This window comes from Mobula birostris, chromosome 5 (genome assembly GCF_030028105.1).
Source record: "Mobula birostris isolate sMobBir1 chromosome 5, sMobBir1.hap1, whole genome shotgun sequence".
In the NCBI taxonomy this organism is placed as follows: domain Eukaryota; kingdom Metazoa; phylum Chordata; class Chondrichthyes; order Myliobatiformes; family Myliobatidae; genus Mobula; species Mobula birostris.
Window position 1 is genome coordinate 116,551,419 of NC_092374.1, and position 25,976 is coordinate 116,577,394.

At 39.3% G+C, this 25,976-nt stretch overlaps 1 protein-coding gene across 4 annotated transcripts in view; it reads right to left on the reverse strand.

The window, feature by feature from the left end:
* Positions 1 to 25,976, reverse strand: part of LOC140197950 (von Willebrand factor D and EGF domain-containing protein) — a 332,457-nt gene that overhangs the window by 151,708 nt on the left and 154,773 nt on the right. For all 4 annotated transcript variants that reach the window (XM_072258606.1, XM_072258607.1, XM_072258608.1 and 1 more), the window contains 3 exons: positions 10,365 to 10,501; positions 2,408 to 2,569; positions 541 to 645 (listed from right to left, as the gene is read on the reverse strand). In XM_072258606.1, the coding sequence (XP_072114707.1) occupies positions 541 to 645; positions 2,408 to 2,569; positions 10,365 to 10,501 (404 nt within the window). The remainder of the gene's footprint in view (positions 1 to 540; positions 646 to 2,407; positions 2,570 to 10,364; positions 10,502 to 25,976) is intronic.

A 25,976-nucleotide genomic window follows, 5' to 3' on the forward strand; every position in this document is an offset into this window, starting at 1 on the left:
GAGTGCTCTCACCTCACTTTCCTGATCACCTTCTCCTCCCACCATTAACACTTCATCGATTTTTTCCCCTGATGTCATAGCCCAAAATTGAAATCTTTATGATTGTCACATTTCTTGATGACGTTGAGCAGGCACTTTATAGCCTTTTGCTCTCATTAGGGTAGATCTAGAACAGGAGTTCCCAACATGGGGTCCACTGACCTCTCAGTTAATGGTAGGGGTCCATGGCGTAAAAAGGGTTGGGAACCCCTGATCTAAAATTTACAATCTGAGCACTTGTATATGCTCAGTAGTGAAACAGTTCATGGTTGTGTGCATGTGGTCAAATGAACTGCTGAGCTACGATCTCTTTTTTATTGCATTTCAACAAAACCTGATTTGATGATCTCAGCTATAGTAACACAACTTCTCACTAGATATCAACAGAATACCAACTCAATTTTTATAAGCAAGTCCTTTGTTGGCATTCTTTTCAACCTTTAAAGTTACAACTTTGAATTTAGACATCATATTTTTCAATAGTCAAGAATCTTAAATTACCTTCAACTTACAAAGTCCAGTTGGAACATTATCACAGAGCTGGCAAATGCCATCATAAATTGTCAAAATCTTTGAATTACTGAACAAGGATCCATCATTTGTAATCTGCCGAGTACAGAAAAGTAACAACATTCAGCAAAACATTTTATATTACTTCATCTTCAATTATCAATACTTCACAGATTCTGTTTGGGACATGTCTCAATTCCTTGTTAAGTGCCATGGATATTATACTCAAACCTGGGATTGAATTCACAGGTGACAAATAATGGTGATTGCTTGCAGAGGCTGCTTTCCAATATCTTCAATAACTAAAGATTGTGTGCAAAGCTGATACAAAATCTGAGAATCAAAGAGCTGTTTCGGGAAGAAGATGCAGACAGAATGTAGCATGGAATTAAAATCAGCTTTCTGATTCCCACTTCCTTGCTCAGCCTCACTCCATTTGCTTCCCAGCTGTTGTATGCTCATTTTTGTACCATCTCTCATGGCATGAGTTTCAACCTTTACAACTTATATTGACCCTGAATAGTTTACAATGAATATGGCAGATGGAGAGTGAAGGCATAAAGAAAGAGTAAATAACTATAATGATGGAAATAACTTCCGAAACGAAAGAAAAACTCTGAAACAGTGATATTATTTGGTACACCAGAAATATACATTCCACTAGACCAGAGGTTCCCAATGTTTTTGTATGCCATGGACCCTTATCATTAACTGGGCAGCCCTGCCCTAGACAGTGCTGACCTTTAGTGGCAGCCCTGATCTGAACCACCAAGGATACTGAAACAGAAACACGTTCTGGATTTCTGCTTATGCTGTGGAACATGGAAGCCTGGGACATTATAACATGCTTGGACAGCGATCACAGACTCATTGAGCTGTGCAACACAAAGACAGGCCCTACGGTCCATTGCATCACTGCTGACCATCTTGCCTATCCATACTAATCCCACTTCCCTGAATTAATTCTATGTCTCTCTATACCAGGGGTTCCCAACCTGTGGTTCATAGCCCCCTCAGTTAATGGTCGGGGTCCATGGTACAAAAAAGGTTAGGAACCTCTGCTCTACACCCTGCTCCTACAAGCTTCCATCGGGTGCCCCTTAAACGTCATTATTGTTCCTACCTCCATTACCATGGTCATTTATTAATTAGTTTTCCCTCAATGAAGCAGCAAAATATTTCTATTTATTACTACTTGAAAATGTATATGATCAGATGAAAACAAATTTGAGTAAAAGCACAAGAATTCCCAGGAAAAGAAAGATTATCTAATTTGTGTAAATTAATAATGGAGTTGATGACCAAGTGATCTTTGCCAAACTGACTAAAACAAATCCAGATACAATGGCAGAAAACTTCATGTGATTGAGAATTATTGAGAACTTTTCACAAAACATGTTCTATGTCCATGTCTGAGTGACATCTTCCAAGATTACTAGTCATGTCATGTTGCGAATAGTTTATACATTGGATAATAATGTTTATATTTTAAAGGAAATCCACCTAACATTTGAAAAAAGAACTTCTATATTTTAAAAACATTATTTGTTCCATATTCTTCCTTGTAAGCCTGCTTTATGGAATGAAAATTCATAAACATGCTCAATGAACTATTGTTTCAGAATAGTTTTGACTTTATGCCTTATTGCACAGAACATTCCTTATGAATGAGATACTTAGATTTATTTTCACATGCATCAGCAAAGTGTGGAAGGAAGAGCAACCAAGCAGATCACACAGACCCTCAAGCCTTATGTAGTGCAAACATTTGAAGTATTTCAGTCAATATGCAGTATAAATAAATTATATTTGAATTTTCAGTATTAATATGACACCAATTTTTTGGGAAATATCATACCTTTACTTGCCATCTGGCAAAAGGTTTATCTGAAAATATGAAGTCCACTGTCTCAGATTCAGTACTTTGTGATGCTGGAATTGGGCAATCAACAGCTTTGGTGCTGAGAAACTCTGCCTTTGTGGTATGCTTAGCTCCTGGAACCCACTGATTATTTATAAACTGTGATCAACATTAAAAGGAGAGACAAACAAAATGAGTGTCCATGTGGTAATTGTGTTAGCTCCATATGTAGAATGAAACATTTAACCATAAATATTAATTTTGAACATAAATAATTTCTAACAAAAGTACTGACCATTCTTCAATTGGAAACAAAAACTGGAGTAGCAGTGACATCGTTTGAAGTTGTGACCTTTGCCCCTGTTAACACTCTTGCATTGGTCTCATCAGTTATTAATTATTTATGTACTGCTAGATAATCAAAGAACCTGCCTTTATCAGCTTGAAAGTCCCTTTTAATTATGAAAATTAGGGTCTTGAGGGTGTGCAAAATGACAAATGCAATCTCTAACCAGTGTTATGGTTAACCTGTCTAAAGAGGAATAAAAGGAGATTTAAGTATTTTCTGAGGGTGCAGAGGAACGTTGTACACCAGCCGTAGTACTGCAGAATCTCTATATAGCACCATGTAACAGACAAAGTTAAGTCATTTCACAAGCAATGGATCAAACCAAAGCTCTACTATCTAGCCATATCCCTTTGTGAATGGAAAGGATAGCCAAATGATGGATGATTGCAGGAGGCTCTGAAAAGAGCCCTATCTTCAAAAAAAAGAGCCCAGGTATGTATACTAAATGAAGGGATGAATTAGTCACAACATCTTTTAGCCAAGTGGGTGACCCCTCTTAGATACCCACCAGCAGCAGCCAATGATATTAAAATGGCTGGGAGCACTGGATGCGAAAAAAGTGCTCTGGCCAAATATCATCCCAGCTGTAGAACTGAAGATCTGAGTTCCTGATCTATCTGTACCTCTGCCCAAATAGTGTCAGTATAGTTGCAAAAGTGCATCTACCCAACAATAAAGGCAATTGCCTGTTCACAAAAAATGACAAGTCCAATTTGGCTAACTATAGCCCAATTAGTCTACTCTCTAACATCAACAAAATGATAGTGCAATCAACAATACTATCAAGTAGCAAAGACACTTAACCAATAATCTGTTCATGATGCAAAGCTTGGATTTCATTTGGGCCACTTAGCATCAGAACTCACCACAATCCTGGTCCAAACAAACACTAAAGACTACCGAGCCGAATTGCAGAGGTGAGGTTACAGTGATAGGTGACACTTGACCACCTTCTCAAAGGAAATTAGGAATGTACAATAAATGATGGATTTCTCAACAACACATAGATTCCAAAGACGAATAACCAAAAAAAAGAGTTGCCTATTTGAGTCATGGTGCTAATTGGACCTGATGATCTGTAGGCCTTCAAATTTATTCCAGCTCCTCCACTTCTGAAATAAGAAACTCCTGTAATGAACCTTATTTAAACAGTAAAATGATGCATGCATATGAAATGCCCAAAAGGGATAAAGATACTTTTTCTCATTTCATGATAAAATACTAAAGTAACCGTACAAATATTACCTGACTAAATTCCATTGTACTTGTTTTTTTATTAAATACTATCTCTGATCATCTGAAATGTCTGCTTCCAACAATGTGTAAAATGTCCCACCATCATAACATTTTACTCAGTTATTACTAATTTATAAATGCATTTGAAGACATATTAGTTAATCACCTAAAGAACTGAGCAATGTAAGTTTTTAACCTGTATCCATATTGTAAATGCATGTAAGTGAAAAAAAAGTGCTTTGATTCCTGCGGTTCCTATCATTTAGTCAAAGTGTCACAGTGTCTAATAACCCATGTACTACCTTTTGAAGTGCAATCACTATTAGAATAGATGAAGCATACCAATTAGTTTGCCCAGAGCAAGAGACAATGTTGAGATATTCTGTTTTTCATGGTTGTTGAGAGGTAACCAAAGCAATTTGCATTGTATATCACTCTCAGCATAACAAGGCACTTCACAAGAATATCATTAAACAAGAAGAAAAATCAGGATTTATTAGATGGTTTAAAGCAGTAGCAAAGTAGAGAGATCTTGGGAGATAATTCCAGAGCCAAGGATATTTGTAGGTGAAGGCAGAGCTACCAACAGTGTTGCATTTACATTTGGGGATCAATGTTGCCTAAGACATGATGGGTAGAGTTTTAAATATTAAGGGATCATACATATGGAATTTAATTCTGGAGAGTGGCAATAAAATAAATATTTAACCATGGTCTTCTTGAATAGCAGAGCAGGCAGAGGGAGCCAGAATACACAATCCTACTGTTTAAGGCATCTATAATATTACAAAGGATTTAATATCCATTTAAGGAATAGAGGGAGCAAAGTTTAATGTCAAAAATAGAACTAAGTAATAATTCAAAGTTATAAGAAGATCTGAGTTTCCGGACTATTCTGGCTGCAAGGGACCATTGGAAAATCATGATCTGAAACTAGATATGGTTTCACTGTTAAGTACATGAAGCCTTGAGGACTATGTCACTTAACAGAATGTTTTTAACAGGTTACAGACAGAATCAAAAGCATGAACTAAAGGATTTTATTTTGTCTTGTTATGGTACTACATACTGGGCAACAAAGTACGGTGTAAATGAAATTCCGCATGGGTTACAAGGATAAATTGTCTTGCTGTATTCTCTTTGACTGGGACAAATGAATTACAGCACTCAACTTTCCATGATAAATCCCTTGATTTCTGCACTTGCTGCCAGTATACTCCAGCTTTGTAAAGGAGCTCGTGAATCAGTGAAAATCCTTATCAGATCAAAGCAATAATAAAACACCTACCATGACGAATCACTATTTACAAGTGACATCCTCTGTCAGCCTTACAACATAAGTTCAGCAAAATATATAAACCAGTCAATATGACTTAATAAAATAAATATATGGTTATTTATTTTCAGTTTTAACTTTGGCAAGGTAAGGATACTGTTCCTACATCATCAAACTTAAGATATTCCATTCTTCCACAACACAGAAACTTCAGAAGGATACCCTTCTTTACATGAGCATGAGCTTGGTGACCCACTTCTCTAAAATTTTTTGAATTGTAGAAATCAAAATTTCTGTTCATATTTTTGCCAACTTTTTCAGGAATGTTCATCACCATACCATCCGTTTTTGCCATTGCAACCAATTCCCTGCCCCATTATCCTCAATAAGATTGCCATTGTAGTCATTGTCTATTCTGGAAGCATTAAGTGTTGCAGGAACACTTGAGTTTTGCAGCCTTCTGGCAGTGACGGCTTGATTTAATGCAAGGATATAATGCTGAGACTAAACAAAGCATTGGTCAGACCATATTTGAAGTAATCTGAGCAGTTTGGGGTCCAATATGTAAATGCTGGTGCTGGAGATGGTCCAGAGGAGGATATGAAGCATGATCCCAGGAACCAAAAGGTTAACACATGAGGAGTGTTTGAAAGCCCTGCACCTGCACTCACCAGCGTTTAGAAGAATAAGCTGGGATTTCATTGAAACCTAACGAACATTGAAAGGCCAAGTTAGAGTGGACATGGAGAGGATGGTTCCAATAGTAGAAGAGCCTAAGTCTAGAGTGTAGTCTCAGAATAGAAGGACAACCCTTTAGAACAGAGATGAGGAGGAATTTCTTTAGTCAGAAAGTGGTGAATCTGTGGAATTCATTGCCACAGGCAGCTGAGGAGGCTAAGTCATTGGGTACATTTAAAGCAGAGGTCAATGGGTTCTTAATTAGTAAGGGCATCAAAGATTTTGGGAGAAGGCAGGAGAATGGGACTGAGGGGGAAAATAAATCAGCCATACTCAAATGGCAGAAGGATTTGATGGGTCAAATGGCCTAACTCCGCTCCTACGTCCTATGGTCTAATAGCAAACAGGCACATTGCAAAGGGATATTAACAACTGGCAGGATTAAATGAAGTCACTGTGCACAGTGTGGGAACAAAGTTAGCAATTTTCAGTTCCTAGTGCTCAATGAGCTTTCCCATGAATAATTAAAACATAGAGACTGTGTTGACAATTTCATCCCGCACTGTATCCATAGGGCATAATGATTGATATATCAGAAATGTTGTCAGTTGTAAATGTACTGCCTTCAACAAGAACTGACCTGCTGGTGATTCAATCCCTGCTATTTCCTCAGTAAGCAGCAACATTAACAGAACTAAACCAGTACTGGATCCTAACATTGAGATGCGTGGGCCTACGGTGAATTGGCTGATGGATCCAGTATTGGTTTCCCCTTAGAAGATGGAGGGTAGTGGTCGATGGTAATTAATCAGGTTGGAGGTCAGCACTAGTGTGGTTCTACAGGGATCCGTACTGTGTCCTCTGCCCGTTGTGGGGTGGGTGTGTGTGTGTGTTAAGAAGGCACATGGCATGCATGCCTTTATTAGTCAAGGAATTGACTAATAAATCAATGTCTTTGAAGGAAAAACCCCACAAAAGGTAGTAGATGTGGCCTAGTCCATTAATGGTAAAGCACTCCCCACCAGGGAGCGCATCTACATGGAACACTGTGACAGGAAAGCGACATCCATCATCAAGGACCTCCATCAACCAGGACATGCTCTGATCTCACTGCTGCCATCAGTAAGAAGGTACAGAGGCACCAGGACTCACTGTTCAGGAACAGTTATACCCCTCAACCATCAGGCTCTTGAACCAAAGGAGATAATTTTGCTCAACTTCACTTGCCCCATCATTGAAATGTTCCCACAATCAATGCACTCACTTTCAAGAACTCTTCATCTCATGTTCTTGATATTTACTGTTTACTATTATTATTATTATTTCTTTTTTGTATTTGTACTCTGGTTGAACATCCAAGTTGGTGAGGTCTTTTGTTGATTCTGTTATGGTTATTATTCTACGAATTTATTGAGTATGCCTTCAAGAAATGAATCTCAGGGTTGTACTTGGTGACATATATGTATTTTGATAAAACATTTACTTGAACTTTGAACTGAGTTAGAGAGTTCGGAAGTTATGTTGCAGCTTTAGTTAGGCCATATCTGGAGTACTGGATTCAATTCTGCTCACCCCTTTATCAGAAGAATATCAGGGCTTTAGAGAGGGTGCAGAAGAGGTTTATCAGGATGCTGACACAATGAAAGGATGTGTCCCAGAAAAGGAGGCCAGATAAACTCGGGATGTTTTCTCTGAGGCAGCAGAGGCTGAGAAGAGATATTAAAGAGATTCATAAGATTTTGAGAGGCATAGATAGAGCAGACAGCCAGTATCTTTTCCCAAAGTGGAAATATCTAACACTAGAGGGGTACATATTAAAGGCAAGAGGACTTAATTTCGAGGGACGCGTGGGAAAAGTTTAGTGTTGTTTTTACACAGAAGGTGTTGGGTGCCTGGAATGTGTTGCCTGGTGGTAAGGGCAAATACGACAGGCTGTTAAATAGGCAAATGAATGTGCAGGAAGTATGAACTTTTGTAGGGAGAAGGCGTTTGTTTAGTTGGCCATTTGATTACTAATTTAACTACATCCAGCTCCAAAGGGTCTGTTCCTGAGTTGTACTGTTCTATATTTTATGACACTACACTGGCCTTGAATACCAGCAGACAGTAAGACAATCAGCCCTGAAGATCAATACCTCTCAAATAATGCCTTCAGTATTTATATCTAATAGGATCTATTTAAACCAGATGTTGGCCAGTGTTATTGCAAACTCACCTCTGGATATATCACATTTCCATTAACTGCCAGGTAACTTTGGCTCGATATCACAAGTTCATTTATCAGTGGTTTTAGTCGTTTGGTATTCTTTGGTCAAACTAATAGGTCACCTCTTTCCAGGCAAATTTTGCTTTCAATTGTTCAGTTGTCCTTTCAGCCTAAGTAACACTTCTTGTCAGATCGGCCACCATTAAGTTCCATGTATAATGGTCTGGTGTACCACAACTGTATTTTGACTACAATACCTACCCTTATGTGTGATCATTTTCATACCAGGTTGTAACCTCTCACACTGTCCATGATAAAACACAAATTATCATTAACCCTTCTGTTGGAATTGCTCTCTATAAGCCTAGATAGTCGGTATCTAAGAGATATATAAATCTTGTGTCTCTCAAGTCTGCCAGATCGGTGGTCTGTATGAGTGGGGACAGTGTATCTCAAAATACGATCATTTCACTGTAGAAAGCTATAATCCTTTCAAAACCACAGTTCCTGAATCCAAACAACTGAATCCAACCTATTCAGATGATCACTGATCTATGCTTTTGGTCCATAATCAACGTCATTCTGACCAGTAAGGATTTGCTTTTAGCTTGTACATGTTGAGTTAAATGATTTTAGTTGGCAATGGACAGTTTTATGTTACTGAGCTGGCAAAAAAGAATCTACATATGATTTTCAGACATTTTGGCTTTGATTGCAAGAAGTGACATATTTTAGAGTGTATTCTGGAGTTTGGTATGCAGCAAAAGCCTGGTTTATACTTCTGCGTTAACTGGACGCCGTAACCTACGTAAGTGGCCTACGCACGTTGTGAGCATTTATGCTTGTGCGCTGGTGTGTCTGCGTTGCTTGGCAATTCGCGCACATCACGCATGCGCACTCACCTGCCCGCGCAAGGCTTCATGGTCATGGTAGTCTCGGGGCAAACAAGACGCGAGCGTCTTTCTTCATGCAAAATGTGTCCTCCATACTTTCGGAGGTCTGTAAAGCTTTATGGAAAGCATTACAGCCAGAGTTCCTTCCCTGCCCTTCAGTCGCCCAATGGGAAGCTATTGAAGCGTAGGATGACATGTGATGCTACCAAGCGGAACAATCACAGCTGCTGCAGTCTGCGTTGCTGCAACGTGCGGTTACATTTTGGGAGAGGTGCATGTCGCAGCAATGCAAGCTCTTGTGTAGGGTTTGCAGTGACGCAGACCTTACGGGGACGCGTTGACGCAGAAGTATAAATTATTAGCTTCAGCAACCAATTTTCAGCCCTGAATATGGATTGTGGATTGAATTCAAAATGCAGCGTGGAACAGTAAATTGCCGACCAGGAAACACCCACTTATGCATGAATGCAATCAACACTCCATTGCATGAATAGGACTCAGAGACCACAGTAATTAACACTTATTTTGGGGGCATTGTTGGGAAGATCCAATTGAAAGCTACATCTAACTGTAAAGAAGTATTATAACTATAGAAATATAGTATTGTAACTATAGAAATTTTCCTCTCCCTCTCCCCCTCCCTCTCTCCCTCCCCCCTATATATAAAGACTCAAAAGGCTATCAGTTTGTGTGTGTGTCTGCCCCGAATAAAATAATAAAAGTCTACTTTACATCTACCAGCAGTGACTCTCCGATGACTTTGTTCATGTTACCACACTAGCATAAAAAGAATTATAATTTTATTAATATCAGAGAATCTTATTGTCAGTATAATGAGATAACAACCCACTTTTTTAAAATTACAAAGAGAAAATCTGCAGATGTTGTAAATCCAAGCAACACGCACACACACACACACACACACACACACACACAATGCTGGAGTAACTCAGCAGGCTAGGCAACGTCTATGAAAAAGAGTCTAGTCGGCATTTCAGGCTGAGACGCTTCGTCAGGGCTGTAGAAAATAAAGATGAGGAGTCAGAGTTAGAAGGTGGGGGCACCCTTCTAACTTTGACTCCTCATCTTCTTTTATTCCTACCTTAAACGTAAATCAGAATTTTACTTATAGATGTATCACTTATTTTCCCACAAATGATTGCCATTGCATAACTATTCACTAAATTGACAGTTCATGTCGTTAATGCAATTTTTTTTGTTGCAGTTCAATTTTATTTATAGTTTGATCTGCTCTATGGATGAAAGAAGTCTAAAGGGACACATGCTTTCAAATCATTACACAAGAAAGCCCTTACCGTCAGGCTGATAACTTCACAACGGAGGTGAGGGGAGTCCCTGAAGCGCAGGCCAAATACTCTGATTCTGTTGCATTCATAGATTCGCATATCACAGAAGCCACTATTCTCCAGATCAGTCATCTCAGGAGGCCAATCTTAAAAATGGAAAAATGTCCACAATAAATTTGCACTGCATTAAGTAGACGTGCAGAAAAATCATTCTAATGACGAAGAAATACTGATATCAATTAAAAATATAGTTAATTTCAATGCAAACACAGATATAAGGCAAATATAACCATTTTAGTTACTTCACTTTTAAATGCATTGCAATTAAACATAGCTAACCATTCATAGTTGTCAGGAAGATTTCTATGTCAATCAGAAATTAAAGTAAGTTTGCAAGATCAACGTTTTCTGGAAAGACAATTCCTACCAATGATAAGTAAATTACTGAATCTAAAGTAATGTCACCTCTTTTATAGTGCAAATGTTACCGGCATTCAGCCTTGGCAAATACTGTTACAATTGCTGACACAGTATTAAAGCCCAAAATAAATAAAACACAAAATGGAAGAATAACACATTTCAAGCAGGTAACATTGAGTAACCCTATGCTGCAACTTTGATATTCTGTCCAAGGTTCCTTGGACACATAATGTTATGTTATCTCATTAGGTAGTTGCAATTCTGTTAACTGCCAAATCCAACTGTTCAGTACTCAACATTATCCATTGCTGAATGCAATCTCCTGACAGGAGCTATTCCTCACAAAACTTTGGAGACAGCATTTTTTGTTAACGTGTATGGAAAATTCCAAGGTCTCTTATAATGGCTGGGACAGCAAACACAGAATTTGTGAAAAATGTCAGCTGCACTGAGGAGACAGCATCTATCATGAAATCGAAGGATGCCGCCCAAATCCCGTAGACGTTAGCAGCTAAGTACTAAAACCAGATACAGAAAGAGAAAGATTTAGTGTTTAGAATTGGCAAGGGGAAATAGCGTAACAAAAGTTTAACATCATTAACAGCCGAACATAATTTGCCCACGTAAATTAATGTGACAATGAACGAACATTATTTTATTGCGCTCAATCATATTGGACAGCAAAGTACAGCATGTACAGTGTAATGACATTCCTCAGTTTAATTCATACTATAAAACATACATTGCTAATGAGAGACAGATAAAAATGTAGACTTTCTGAAGCAGAGGCTTCAAATGTAATAGGGAAAATCTTAACTGGGTACACTAGCATCCATTAAGAAATGCCCAAGTGCTATAAATCTCGGTTCCAGGTATGCACCTCCCGACTTATCACTTTTCAGAGATCAACCTCTTTACTAACTCCCTTGAAGAGTCTATGCAACACTAGAAAAAAATATAAGGCCCACTCTCATTTTGAGTCATTACTGTTGGATCAAATTACATTTACCCTACATTCACTTGCACCAGTTCTGAAGACCCAGTCTTCCTCCCCTTGGCTGGCTCTAATAAACATCGGCTGGTTGCTACTGGTACTGACACTCTTTAGGTTGGGACCACTGACTGAAGTGCTAATTAATTTAACAGCATGTTTGGCACTGGCTGGATGCTACAATCACATTAATGAGTAGGCAACAGCCTCCACAGGAGAAAGAGATTGATGTTAATCATGCGATCACTACCGCCAGCCAGTTTACCAACTTGCATTTCTTCTACTCCAGATATTCATGTTAAAAATCTGTAACTGCTGAGCTTACATTTAGCATTCATCTATCCGAATTACTAACGACTTTACCAAAATCTTGCATATGACTCTATAAATGTTAGTAAACTGGTTTATTATTGTCACATGTACCAGTGTAAAGTGAAAAACTTATCTTGAATACAAGACAAGTTTTCAACTGGACAACTTGCCTTGAATAACTCATTCCAACAGTGCATTGAGGTAGTACGAGGTAAAACAATAACAGAGTGAAGAATAAGGTGTGACAACTACAGAGATGGTGCAGTGCAGTAAACAGTAAAGTGTAAGATCAAAACGAGGAAGATTTGTGTTGTGATGTATTAAACTTTATATTGGATGAAAGTCTGAACAATTCCAAGTGATATTTTAGCTCTTTGTGAGCTTGTAGCATGTTAGGAGTCTGTACAAGTTGAACACTGTAGGTTTGTTAAAAGTTTGTTACTAGTGGCTATATTCTTACACTATAGGTTTGCAAAATGTTTGCTAATAGCCACTGGATTATTTAGCCTCAAGGCACCAGTGGCATGAGAGCAAAAGACCAAAGAGTTTATCTGTTTCTGCGTGTCTCACTGTGTTTGTGGGTTGAACTCTTTTTTACTGAGGCACTTTCCACTTGGTTCTTGACAGTTCACCTAGACTGGGGAATCACAATCGATCGGTGCCTAGTACAGACCCAGGGTGATTTCACGAGTCAGAATTCGGAGTTCCTCCAATGATGGCAACAATCAAGTGATGACTAAGAATTGTGATCCCCGAAATCTTTGTAACTGTAGTATTTAGAGTGGTTTATTTTCCTTTCCGTTCTATGATAATAAATTAAGCTTAAATTACTCTGTTGTGCTTGTACACTTAATACCACATTTCCTGGACACCGGAATTGGTTTGGGTCTTTTGGGTGTTATCAACCCAGCCAATTGCAAGATTGAGAGATTGAGTCCATTTTATCATACAAGGGAACCATTCAGTAGACTTATAATGGCACGGTAGCACAGTCGTTAGCACAACGCTTTACAGTACCGGTGACCCAGATACAATTCATGTCGCTGACTGTAAGCAGTTTGTATGTTCTTCCCGTGACCGCCTGGGTTTCCTCTAGGTGCTCTGGCTTCCTCCCACAGTCCAAAGATATACCATTTGGGAGGTTATTGCAAATTGTCCCACGATTAGGCTAGGGTTAAATTAGATTATACTGGATACTCAGGCAGCTGAGAAATGTGGGCAGCGAGCATGAAGGGAAGCCTGCTTCTGTGATGTGATACACTGTGCTGAGCTCACAATCCTTTGCAGTTTCTTGCAGTCGACTGAGCAGTTGCTATACCAAGCCTCAATGATTCCAGACTGGATGCTTTCCGTGGTGCGTCAATAAATGTGGTGAGAGTCACAGTGATCATGTCAAATTTCCTTAGCCTACCGAGGAGGTAGATGTGTTGGTGAGCTTTATTTACCATGCTGTCAGTGCAGTTGGTCCATGATAGGATACTGGTGATACTCACTCCTAGAAACTTAATAAATTTAATAACAGAAAGGCCACAGTCAGTCACTGTGGGCAGCAATGTCTCTTGTCCCATTACGCTGAGCGCTGACGCTCCCCAGGGCTGTGTGCTCACATTGCGGACACAAGCCATGTCATCTAGTTTGCGGATGACACAACAGTGGTTGGCCTCATCAACAATGATGAGGCAGAGGACAGACAGGAAGTGGAGCAGCTGGGTGACTGGTATGAGAAGAGCAACCTAAGTCAGAACATGGAGGAGACCAAGGAGATCACTGTGGACTTCAGGAAGGTGCAGATGAATCATCTCCCTCTGCAAATACATGGCTCTTCCGTAGGGAGAGTTTTGTGCATCTGGTTCCTGGGAGTTTACATGACAAATGACCTCACCTGGTCCTTCAATGGGAAGGCACAGCAGTACCTCCACGTCCTAAGGAGATAGAGGCAAGTGAGGATCCCGTCCCCCATCCTAACTGTGTTTTACAGGAGTACCATTGACAGCGTCCTGACAAGTTGCATCTCCATCTAGTCTGGAACAGTTGAGCATTGGATTGGAAGTCCCTATGAAAGACTGTGAGAACATAGGGGTCTCCCTACCATCCATCGGGGACATCTATCAGGAGTGCTGCACATGCAGGGCCCTTAGTATTATTATAGATCCCACCCATCCATCCAGCATCCTCCTTGACTTCCTACCATCAGGCAGGAGACCCTGATGTATAAAAATAAAAACAAGAATGGTCAGGATGGGAAACGGTTTCTTCCCTCAGGCCATTAGGCTTCTGAACTCCCTGTGCATTGCATTCTAAGTTTCACTGGTTCATCTGTTCTGTATCTTACAATATTTAATTTATGCACTTTACTTTGTTTACTTATGTGCAATTCATCTGTAGAGTTTGTCCTTACCTTCCGCAGTTATTGTGTGTTACATGTGTGTTATGTGTACCACAGTACTTTACACTCTAGTTCAGAGAAACATTGTCCCATTTGATGGTATACATGGCTATAGTTAAATGACAATACAGTACACTTGACTGGACTTGACTTGAAAGCTCTCAACTCTCTCTTGATATTAATTTTAAAATATTGATTTAATTAATGTATAGCCACTGCTCGTATGTAATTTAGGAAGGAATAAACCTTGGTTTGAAAATGGTAGATTCTATATTTATAGAAAGCAATCCATCAAGTGTTGTCTATGTGCTATCAGATTAATTATAAGATACAAATAATTTTTCTAAGTATATTCCAACAATAACTGTTGTTAGTTAGCTATTTTCAAAAAGAACAAGGCTTTTCTGGTGAATACAATAAGATTAAGAAAGTTACTATCAAATACACTGCATTTCCCAATTTCCCAAAGGTTCCCAGGCCATAGGCCTGGGCAAGTTTGTATGGAAGACCGGCAGTTGCCCATGCTGCAATCTCCCCTCTCCACGCCACCGATGTTGTCCAAGGGAAGGGCATTAGGACCCATACAGCTTGGCACCGGTGCTGCCGCAGATCAATGTGTGGTTAAGTGCCTTGCTCAAGGACACAACATGCTGCCTCAGCCAAGGCTCGAACTAGCAACTTTCAGATCACTAGACGAACGCCTTAACCACTTGGCCACACCCCAACACTGATGTATATTGAGGTTCACACAAAACAAAGATTTGTTTAAAATGGATTTAATGCTTCTAATTACTAATAGACGAACATGTGGAAGAAACTGAAACTTGCACCATGAACAATATTCAAATACGAATACAGTGAAATCCACATTCATGCACCACTTTTCAAAATATGAAGTGCAATAGTGTTAATTTACGATTTGCTGGGAGTTTTCAAGCATCTGTCTTACTTAAGTGTGTATTTTTATCACTGTTTCAAACTTAACATAAACACAACTTATCAAAGTATGAGAATGCCTTGAATTGTAAAAAATGCTTTTTTTCAGAAACAATGCTGTTGACAGCCATTATAAAACATCTCAAGATATCTGACCTGTTCATTACTCATTTCTTGAAATGACTTTTAATAAATGTTTTGGAAGAGGTCAGAGATCCTGGACAATTCCTGTGCTAGAGGAGATTAGGAAGAGAGAAAGGTCCAGAGCTATCTAAAAACTAGGATGCACACTTTAAAGTCGAGATGTTCTTTAAATAGGCAAATGTAGGCCAGCTGTGTGGCTAGAGAAAGAGACAAGTTCTAGGTTGAATGTCCCTTATCAGAACAGTGAGGGAGAGCAAACTGTTACTTCAAAAATGTAGGGATGATGATTGAATGGCATTTGGTATCGGTGCATAAGAATTTTGGATAACCTCAAGTTTACAGTGTTGAACAATACAAAAGGATCAGGAGTCTGCCAAAATTGTCACATTTCAGAGATGAAGTAACAGATGAAAATTCAACCAAAGGTAGAATACTCATTGTAGAGATAATGTGCTCCAAAATTCTTCTCAAAAGATCTCCGCAGATGGGAATAGTAAACTGCTCAAACAAAACATCCTATTTTGCATAGTTAAAAGCAAAACAAATCTTGTAGTTTGAAGGCAGTATTGCTTCTTTGGCTCATAAACTACCAATTATAATGCAGAGACTCTTTCCAGCTCAGTGCAGTGTTCATTCTATTGCAGAAGAGTTCTGATGCATAATGGGTTATTACATGAAGTATCACTTTGGAGCCACGGCTTTACATAAAACAAATTAAGATTCTTTAAGCCAAATCCTAGAGGGCAAGTATTCAGTGACAAGCTTTCTATAATTTGTCATAAATTGCACATGTCATTCAGCCTTTAATTTTGGAAATGGAAAAGTTCACATTGCTGTCAGAGGATGCTTTTGTAAAGCTACAGTTCTGTTTTGTCGTGACAGCACACCCGAGGGATTTGAACTGCAGTTTCCCAAAGACTAGAAATTAGGCACATTTAACTTTGCAAAGACTGGAAACTGTTCCACAACACTTCAGTATATGGTTCACACTTTATTTACAAATGGTAGTTTAAGTAGAAATAGAAAAACAGACTTGGCTGAGATTAGTTTATTAACTTAATAAATAAGTCAACATCAAATAAAGGAATAAAAAGCACTTCATAAAATTGTGCAGGAAGAGATGGATTTAGAATACAAATATATGCACAACCACTTCAAAATGTTGATTAGGAGGGCAGAGTTCAACCTGTAAGGAATAAATTATAACGAAGGCATTATGTTATACTTCATTAGTAAAACAGCAGTCAGAAAAGGAGTAATAAACATAAAAGATAATAACAGGTTCAACCTAGCAGGTCAGCACAATACAGTAAACACTGAATAATTACTTTATCCAAGCATTCACTAGGCAGAACATAAAGCAAAATGGCCTCCCCCATAGCAATTTGCAGAGATCAGTGACTTTTGATATATGTAAGGTGGAGTACATATTTAAACTAAAATAGTTCAAAAATAATAATTATTAACAAATTGCATGCTAATCCGAATGCTGGCAATGACTACTGAGGAGGTCTGTGATTGTAAAGCATCACCGAGTGCAACCCTGGCTGTGGTGCAAATAACTCTACATTGAAAACAAGCTAATGTACAAAAACAGAAACTGACTGGAAATCAAACATGTAACTAAAGCTCGGTAATGCTGATACTGTGTGTCATGATGGAATTAACTATTAGGGAAAAAGCTGACCAGAAATCATTGAATGAGTTGAGTAAAATAGCAGAACATTATTGATAATGTGAAGCACCACACCTAAATGAGGACAAAGGACAAATTAAATATTCCATATGCATTGTTGAAGTAGGTTGAGGGCAAAGTGCTTAAATTGACCTTGCGCTCAATAAAGCCAACCAATGCAGAGTGCCAATACAAAACAGCAAAAGTCTAAGGGAGCCATTCTCAAGCTGTGTGCTGCACTTGTCAAACTGCACCCTAAAGTGTGTATTATTGGCCCCCCAGGTCTTGAGGAAAATATCCCAGCATTGTATGTTCAAGGCTGATCTCTGGTATTGCTCTGATACTGGCCCTTCGGGGTCTATGGGCTGGCTGGGTCCTGACTAAATACCAGGAAATGGCAATAGCAATTATATAGCTTCTCCCACCCAAGACAACTCCACCTTCACGTAGGACTTGGGTCCGGGTGCACCCTGTCTCACTGAAGGAGCTCTGTCTATGGCCAGTGTTTGGCGCCAGAAAATTAACCAGACCAATGGTGGTGGTGTCACCTAAAATCACTGAGGTCTCCGGCAGCAGGTAGATGGATTCCAAGCTTTGGTGGAGGATTGTCTTTGTACAACAACAGCAAAGGTTGGGTGATGTCTAGTGTATGATTCCCAATTGGGAACACCAATGGAGGTCAAATGCTCTCGTTAGATGAGCACTGCGGCAACAGAAGGCAACAGCAAACCACTGTTGAAATTTCTGCCTAGTCATTCATGGAAAGAAACAAAAGAAGGAAACCAGACAACAGCGTGAATGGGGTTGATTCTAATCAACACAACAACACCTCGCTCGGTAGGGGTAGCCATGTGCTGCAGGTGCCACCAGACTGTAAGCAATTGGGAAAGGCTAAGGGTAGCAACATGGAATATCCGTTCATTTTACCAGAAAGGAAAGTTGGACAACATATTAAGTTGATATCTTAGGCCTGTCAGAAATTAGATGGACCGACAGTAGCAAATTTACTAAGACTAGTTCTCTGATGATGTAATCTGGAGGTTAACAGCATATGTATGGAGTTGGAATTATTTTAAACAAACAAGTATTAAAATGTCTTATGGGATATTGGGTGATATCCGATCAGCTGCTTTTAGTTAAATTAAGGGGAAACATTAGCATAATCCAAGCCTAAGCGCCAACAAATGATGCGGATGAAGAGGATATCAACAAGTTTTATGAAGATCTCAACAGTGTTTATGAGCAATGCAAATCTCAGGATATGAAACTAGTCATGGGAGATTTTAACGCCAAAGTTGGACAGGGAAAGGTTGATAACATGATAGGACCAGTTGGATTAGGGGAGAAAAATGAAAATGGAGAAAGGTTTACTGATTGGTGTGTCAGAAACAATCAAGTGATCACCAATATTTGGTATAAAAATTATCCACATAGATTGTGTACTTGGATTAGCCCTGGAGAGAGAACAAGGAATCAAAAAGATTTCATTACCAGCAATGAATGCTTTAGAAATAATATCACAAATTCTAAAGCCTACACAGGAGCAGACTGTGATTCAGATCACCATCCAGTAATAGCTACCATTAAAACAAAATTAAAGAAACTGAAAGATGGAAAAAAGAGAAAGAAGTATATGTTGGGAGAACTTAAAAAAGATAGCATACTTAAACAACAATTCAAAACAGCTGCAGAAGAACACCTCAACGAAAATGAAACAACACCTATTTGGGACAGATTTAAATATGCTATACAGCAATCAGCAGAGGAGATAATCCCAGTACAAGAAATCCAACACACCAATAAGGGGTGGGTAACCCAAGAATTTTTAGACCTGATGGAACAAAGAAGGTTAATGAAGAATAATGAAGTGCAATACAGAGAGCTAGACAGACGGACCAGACAATTGTACAATATTGCAAGGGAAGGATGGATGAATAAAACATCTAATGTAGAAGGCCATATTAACAGCAGCAAAAAAATGCACAAGAAAATTAAGGAATTAAGAAAACCTCTACAAAATGCGTAAGATCAGCAGACGGATCCATACTAATGGATCCAGATAAAGTATGTGAGAGGTGGATTCAGTATGTAGAGCAGCTGTTTGAGGATAATAGAGGGGAACCTCCAGATATTAAACATCCTAATTCTGGCCCACCTATTACCAAAGAAGAAATAACTAAAGCAATGAAAAGCATGAAACATGGTAAAGCCACTGGAACTGATGAAATTTCAGTGGAAATGATATAAGCCCTAGAAGATCTCGACATAGATATTCTTTTTGAACTGTTTAATGGCATATATGAGTGTGGTGTATTGCCTGACGATCTCCTGAAATCAGTATTTATAACTCTATCAAAAATTCCTGGAACGATTGACTGCAAAAATTATAGGACAATCAGTCTTATGAGTCACATAATAAAGATTTTGTTGAGAATTGTTCTGAGTCAAATTAAAAACAAGTTAAGACCAGAAACTTCTAAACTGCAATATGAATTTATTGAGGATAGAAGAACTAGGAACACAATTTTCATACTACGAATGCTTTCAGAAAGTGCAATTGAATATCAAAATAATGCCTTTTTATGCTTTATTGATTTCACTAAAGCATTCAACAAAGTGCAACATGAAAAATTATTTCAAATTCTCACTGAACTAAACATTGACGGAAGGGGCCAATAACTGCTTCAAGATTTATATTGGAACCAAACGACGGTAGTAAAAATTGATGATAATATAAACATTATTCAAAGAGGAGTTAGACAGGGATGTGTTGCCTCACCGGAATTCTTTAATATCTATAGTGAAATGATTTTCAGAGAAATAGAAGACCTAGATGGGATAAAAATTGGAGGTGTTAACATCAACAATAGATATGCAGATGATCCCACCCTCATAGCAAGTGCTGCAGAAGACCTACAAATCCTCCTAGACAATGTAGTACAAACAAGTGCAGATTTTGGTCTAACCATCAACTGCAAAGAAACCAAATGTATGGTAATATCAAAACAGCAGGATACTCCCAACTGCCAATTGTACATCGGTAACCAAGAGATTGAACAAAAGACCAGCTTTAATTACCTTGGTAGCTTTATATTACAAGATGCAAGAAGTAAAGTGGAAATAAAAAGAAGAATTGCCATTGCCAAAACCAACTTCCAAAAAATGAAACCCATTTTTACCAACAGACACATTTCTATGAGAACAAGGCTTCGGCTACTAAAATATTACATCTGGTCAATCTTGCTGTTCGCTTCCAAAACATGAACTATAACACCAGAACTCCAAAGAAACTTAGAAGCAACAGAAATGTGTTTTCTTAGAACAGGGGTCCGCAACCTTTTGCGCACCGCGGACCGGTTTAATATTGACAATATTCTTGCGGACCTCGCGTGCATTCAAGTTCAACAGCGGGCGTGACAGGGAATGAGGAAAGGTGCAGCTGACTCATATCAGTTCATATCGCCAAATCATATTGTTTTCTCGTAGACCAGTAGCACATGCTCGCGGCCCGGTGGTTGGGGACCACTATATAAGAAGAATGCTGAAAATATCATATAGAGATAGGGTAACTAATGAGACAGTACTCCAACGTGCCCATACAAAAAGATCTTTAATGAGAACATTAAATGAGGAAACTTAAATTCCTGGGCCATGTCATCAGAAAGGGAGAAATAGAATGCCTTACATTACAAGGCCCTATGTCTGGGAAATGCAGAAGAGGAAGGCAAAGACGAAAATATATAGACACTGAGAAAGAACTAACAGGTCTAAGTGTGCGAGATATCATTGACGCTGTGTGGGATCATTCGATGTGGAAAGCCATGATCGCCCAAGCGTGTAATGCGCATGGCACATGAAGAAGAAGACTGGCCCTTGCAGCTATACCCTCACCTCATTGCTGATATTGTTACCAGGAAATTGAAGGTTCATTTCCACTTTCTTAGTACAGAAAGGTCACATTAAGCAAAAAAAAAATTAGGAATAAAGGGCAGCACAGTATAATGGTATTTAATGAAATTCCTTCACTAATATGTATGAGAAATTCATTGTTCCATTGCTTTCTGTTTGTTGCTGGGACCCACTTGACATAATAAGGATTTTTATTCCCTCTCAGTTGCTTTAAGAAAGTGATGATGGTTTTTTTTAAGTTTACTGAATATTGAGACAGTCCTGAAGAAGTGTCTTAACCAAAAACATCCATTGTTTATTAATTTTCATAGACGCTGCCTGACCTGCTGAGTTCCTCCAGCATTTTGTGAGTGTTGAGATGCCAATCATGTTGATATTTTCATGTCATTGTTATTGACTGTACTGCTGCAAGAAGACAGACAAGAGATGGAGATCACTGTGTTATATGCTCAACAACATTTTTGACTCCATAATTAATATAATGTCTGACATGTTTCTTTAATGGAGAGCTGCTGCTAACTGGATTTACAAGTTATAGTAAGTCATTGTGGCCGTGTCAGGAGAAATCTTTGTACATACATAGAACATAGAATAGTGCAGCACAGTACAGGCCCTTCGGCCCACAATGTTGTGCCAACCCTCAAACCCTGCCTCCCATATAAGCCCTCCACCTTAAATTCCTCCACATACCTGTCTAGGAGTCTCTTAAACTTCACTAGTGTATCTGCTTCCACCACTGACTCAGGCAGTGCATTCCACGCACCAACCACTCTCTGAGTAAAATACCTTCCTCTAATATCCCCCTTGAACTTCTCACCCCTTACCTTAAAGCCATGTCCTCTTGTATTGAGCAGTGGTGCACTGGGGAAGAGGCGCTGGCTATCCACTCTATCTATTCCTCTTATTATCTTGTACACATCTATCATGTCTCCTCTCATCCTCCTTCTCTCCAAAGAGTAAAGCCCTAGCTCCCTTAATCTCTAATCATAATGCATACTCTCTAAACCAGGCAGCATCCTGGTAAATCTCCTCTGTATCCTTTCCAATGCTTCCACATCCTTCCTATAGTGAGGTGACCAGAACTGGACATGGTACTCCAAGTGCACAACTTTAGGTTATGCACTATGTTTTAAAAAAAGAGCCAAATGAACTAAATTCCAATAACAAATGGTTCATGGAGGAGAAAGACCACAGTCAACACTCTTATGGAGAAGCACAGAACATAATAGCCTCTTAGAGCATGTCAAAACCATTGGAATAATATACAGATCATATAGAGGCAGACCATAATTAAATGAAAGGAGGCACTTACAAATATCAATATCAAAACTGTGCTTTTTCATCAAGTTTATACAAATAGAAATTAATCTATATTGCTGATTAGATTAGATTAGATTATGAGGACACTCAGTCAAACGAGGAGGAGAAGATGGCGGCACGACGCAGCTTGCAGCGGCTACCCTGGTGGTGATGTTTGTTACTTGTCAAGTAGGGTGCCGTGCACAATCCTGATTTGATGGAGACGGACGTGAGAGCACAGAGGAACATCTGGTGAAACTTCTGAAATGCTTGCTTCGCTGCTGCTGCTACTGTGTGGTCCAGAATCTCCGGAAGGGAAGGCCCCGAGTCCTCGGCTTTGCTTGTTGCTCGGCAGCTGGGGCAGGGTCAAAGCGCTCGGTGGAGGATGGTGCTCGGAGAGGCTGTGTAAGAGGGGCCGGTCGGAGGCTCCAAGTTTTCGGACGGACTCAGAGTGCGCTGCAGTCGGGTGCTTCCAATGGCGCTGCATCGGCAAGTTTGTGGCGCTTGGAGGTTCATGGCAGAGAGAGTTTCTCCCTTCTGCCGTCTGCGTGAGATGATGAGGCTACTGGGACTTTGAGACTTTTTTTTTACCGTGCCCATTGTCTGCTCTTTATCAAATTACGGTACTGCTTTGCACTGTTGTAACTATATGTTATAATTATATGGTTTTGTCAGTTTTAGTCTTGGTTTGTCTTGTGTTTCTATGATATCGCTCTGGAGGAACATTATATCATTTTTTAATGCATGCATTTCTAAATGACAATAATCTAATCTAATCAACAATATACCTTCCTGTTTCACTCATGAATGAAAAGCATTGTCCTTGTTCCGTCTAGTTTTTGCACTACTGGCAGGAGACAATTAGGTGATCAAAATCCATAGTATCTGAAAGGAAAATCACCAGCCAGGAGTCCAGTTTCAATGGTGTCTGATGGGTTTGTGCTTATTCAACACTGAATTAAACTCATCTGCCCTAAATTACTGTTGGTGGTGTAATCTGCCAAATTTGTAACCCAGATTTTAATGAAGAGTATCCAGTTAAATGAGCAACCGAGTGTTGGAGTAACTTTTTCTTTATTGCTTGGTTGTTAATTAGTTGGTGGCAAAATAAAATTTAACAGGATATTTGATGTGATGTGTAAATCATCAGGGATTACTCCTAAACTGAAGGCACTAAGAGGGAATAAAAATTCTTATTATGTCAAGTGGGTCTCAACAGCAAACAGAAAGCAATGGAACAATTAGCAACAGCAACAAGCTCAATGACTCAATGTCAGCAAGTCCAAGGAACTGATTGTGGACTTCTGGAAGAGGAAGTCAGGAGAAAACATACCAGCCCTGATGGAGGGATCAGCAGTGGAAAGAGTGACCAATTTCTTGGGCATCAACATCTCAAAGGATCTACCCTGGGCCCAACATATAGATGCAATCATGAAGAAGGCACAGCAGCAGCTCTGCTCCATTAGGGGTTTGAAGAAAATTGTATGTCACCAAAGACTCGAGCAAGTTTCTACAGATATACCATGGAGAACATTCTGATTGGTTGCATCAGCAACTCATATGGAGGATCCAATGCACAGGATGAAAAGAGGCTGCAGAATGTTGCAGACTTAGCCATTCCATTACAGGCACAAGGCTCTCCACCACTGAGGACATCTTCAAAAGACCATAACTCAGGAAGGTGGCACCCAACATTAAATACACTCACCATTTGGGATGTTCCCTCTTCTCATTACTACCATCAGGGAGGAGGTACAGAAGGGTGAAGATCTGCACTCAACAGTTCTTTTCTTCAACCATTAGATTTCTGAAAGGTCCATGAACCCATGAACACTACCTCACAATTCCTCTTTTGCGTTATTTATTTTTCGTTGTAATTTACAGGAATTTTATGTCTTGGACTATACTCAGCCACAAAACAACAAATTTTGCAACATATTGTACTGTGCAAAAGTCTTACGCACTCTAGATTTTCTATACAGTTTTAGATAGTATGGCCTCCACTAGGGGCAATATCATTGAGGCTGTCTGGGATTACCTAGAGAGACAGAAGCAAGCAAGACTGCCAAAGTCTGCAGGAGAACCGTGGAAAGTACTGCAAGATGTTTAGAACAACCTACCAGTCAATCTTCCTATAAAATTGTACAACAGTGCACCTCAGAGAACTGATGAGGTTTCAAAAGCAAAGGGTAGTCACACCAAATATTGCTTGATTCAGTACTTTACTGTTTACTAGTCTTTAGGATAATCTTTTTTATATTTAGCAACTTTCCATTCCATTATTTTTGAAAGCATCTTTGTTTTATAGGATTTTTTACACGTGCCTACAACTTTTGCACAGGACTGTATGTCAGTGATAATATATCTGATCCTGCTTCAGTAAGATCAACATCTCCGATGATAAAGTGATTGAATGTAAAGGAAGCAATGCATTACTTGTAAACAATGCAGCAAGATATATAATGTATTCAGTTGTAAAGTAATAGGTTTCTTATCTGAATATCCAGGCTACAAAGCACTGTAAAATTAAAGACAATGTAATGATGGGTTTAAAAAATTTCAACTAATCCGGATCTTACAATGCACAGACCTAAAATATGGAGCCATTAACAAGATAAGAGATCTTTAAATAATATTCCAGCCTTGGGAAAGAAACAATTAACAAGATCACAAATCCCCATGGTGTATATTTCTGTTCCCTGTCAGGACATAATTAAGTACATGGTAGAGAGAAAGAGACAACAAGTTTGCAAGAAAATCCCTGAAAAGAGCTGATTAAGAGAAGTCCAAATACACAGAAGGTTAGATTCAAGATTCAAAAAACTTTATTGTCATTCTAACCATACATCAGCTCTGCAGGGCAGAATGACACAGCGTTCCTCAGGGGCAGTGCAATCATAACATAACAAATGCAACACTAAATAATAAACATAACAATAAATAGTAAAATACAACAGCCACATGTCAGTTAAATCAGCTATAAGTGTCCAATGCAAGTTAAAAGTGTCCAAAGCAGAGTCAGGTGGAGCAGCTATTTAGCAGTCTGACTGCCTGTGGGAGGAAGCTGTTTAGTTTTGATGCTCCTGTAACGTTTGCCTGATGGCAGAAGAACAAACAGTTCATTGAGAGGGTGTGAGGGGTCTTTAATGATGTACCGTGTCTTCTGGAGGCATCGACTCTGAAAGAGGTCTTAGACAGAAGGTAGGGAGACCCCAATAACCTTCTCTGTTCCCCTAACCACCCTCTGCAAGGCTTTTTTGTCGACAGCACTGCAGCTGGAGTACCAGGTCGTGATGCAAAAGGTCAGCACACTCTCAACCACGCCCCTGTAGAATGTAGTTAAGATGTTAGTGGGGAGTGATGCTTGTTTAAGCTTCCTCGGAAAGTGCAATCTCTGCTGGGCCCGTTTCACAATCCCAGTGGTGTTCCTGGACCAGGTGAGATTGTCCGAGATCTGCACTCCAAGGAACTTGATGTTTTCCACTCTCTCTGTGGAGCCGCTGATGCTGAGGGGTGTGTGCACAGGCTGAGACCACCTGAAATCGATGA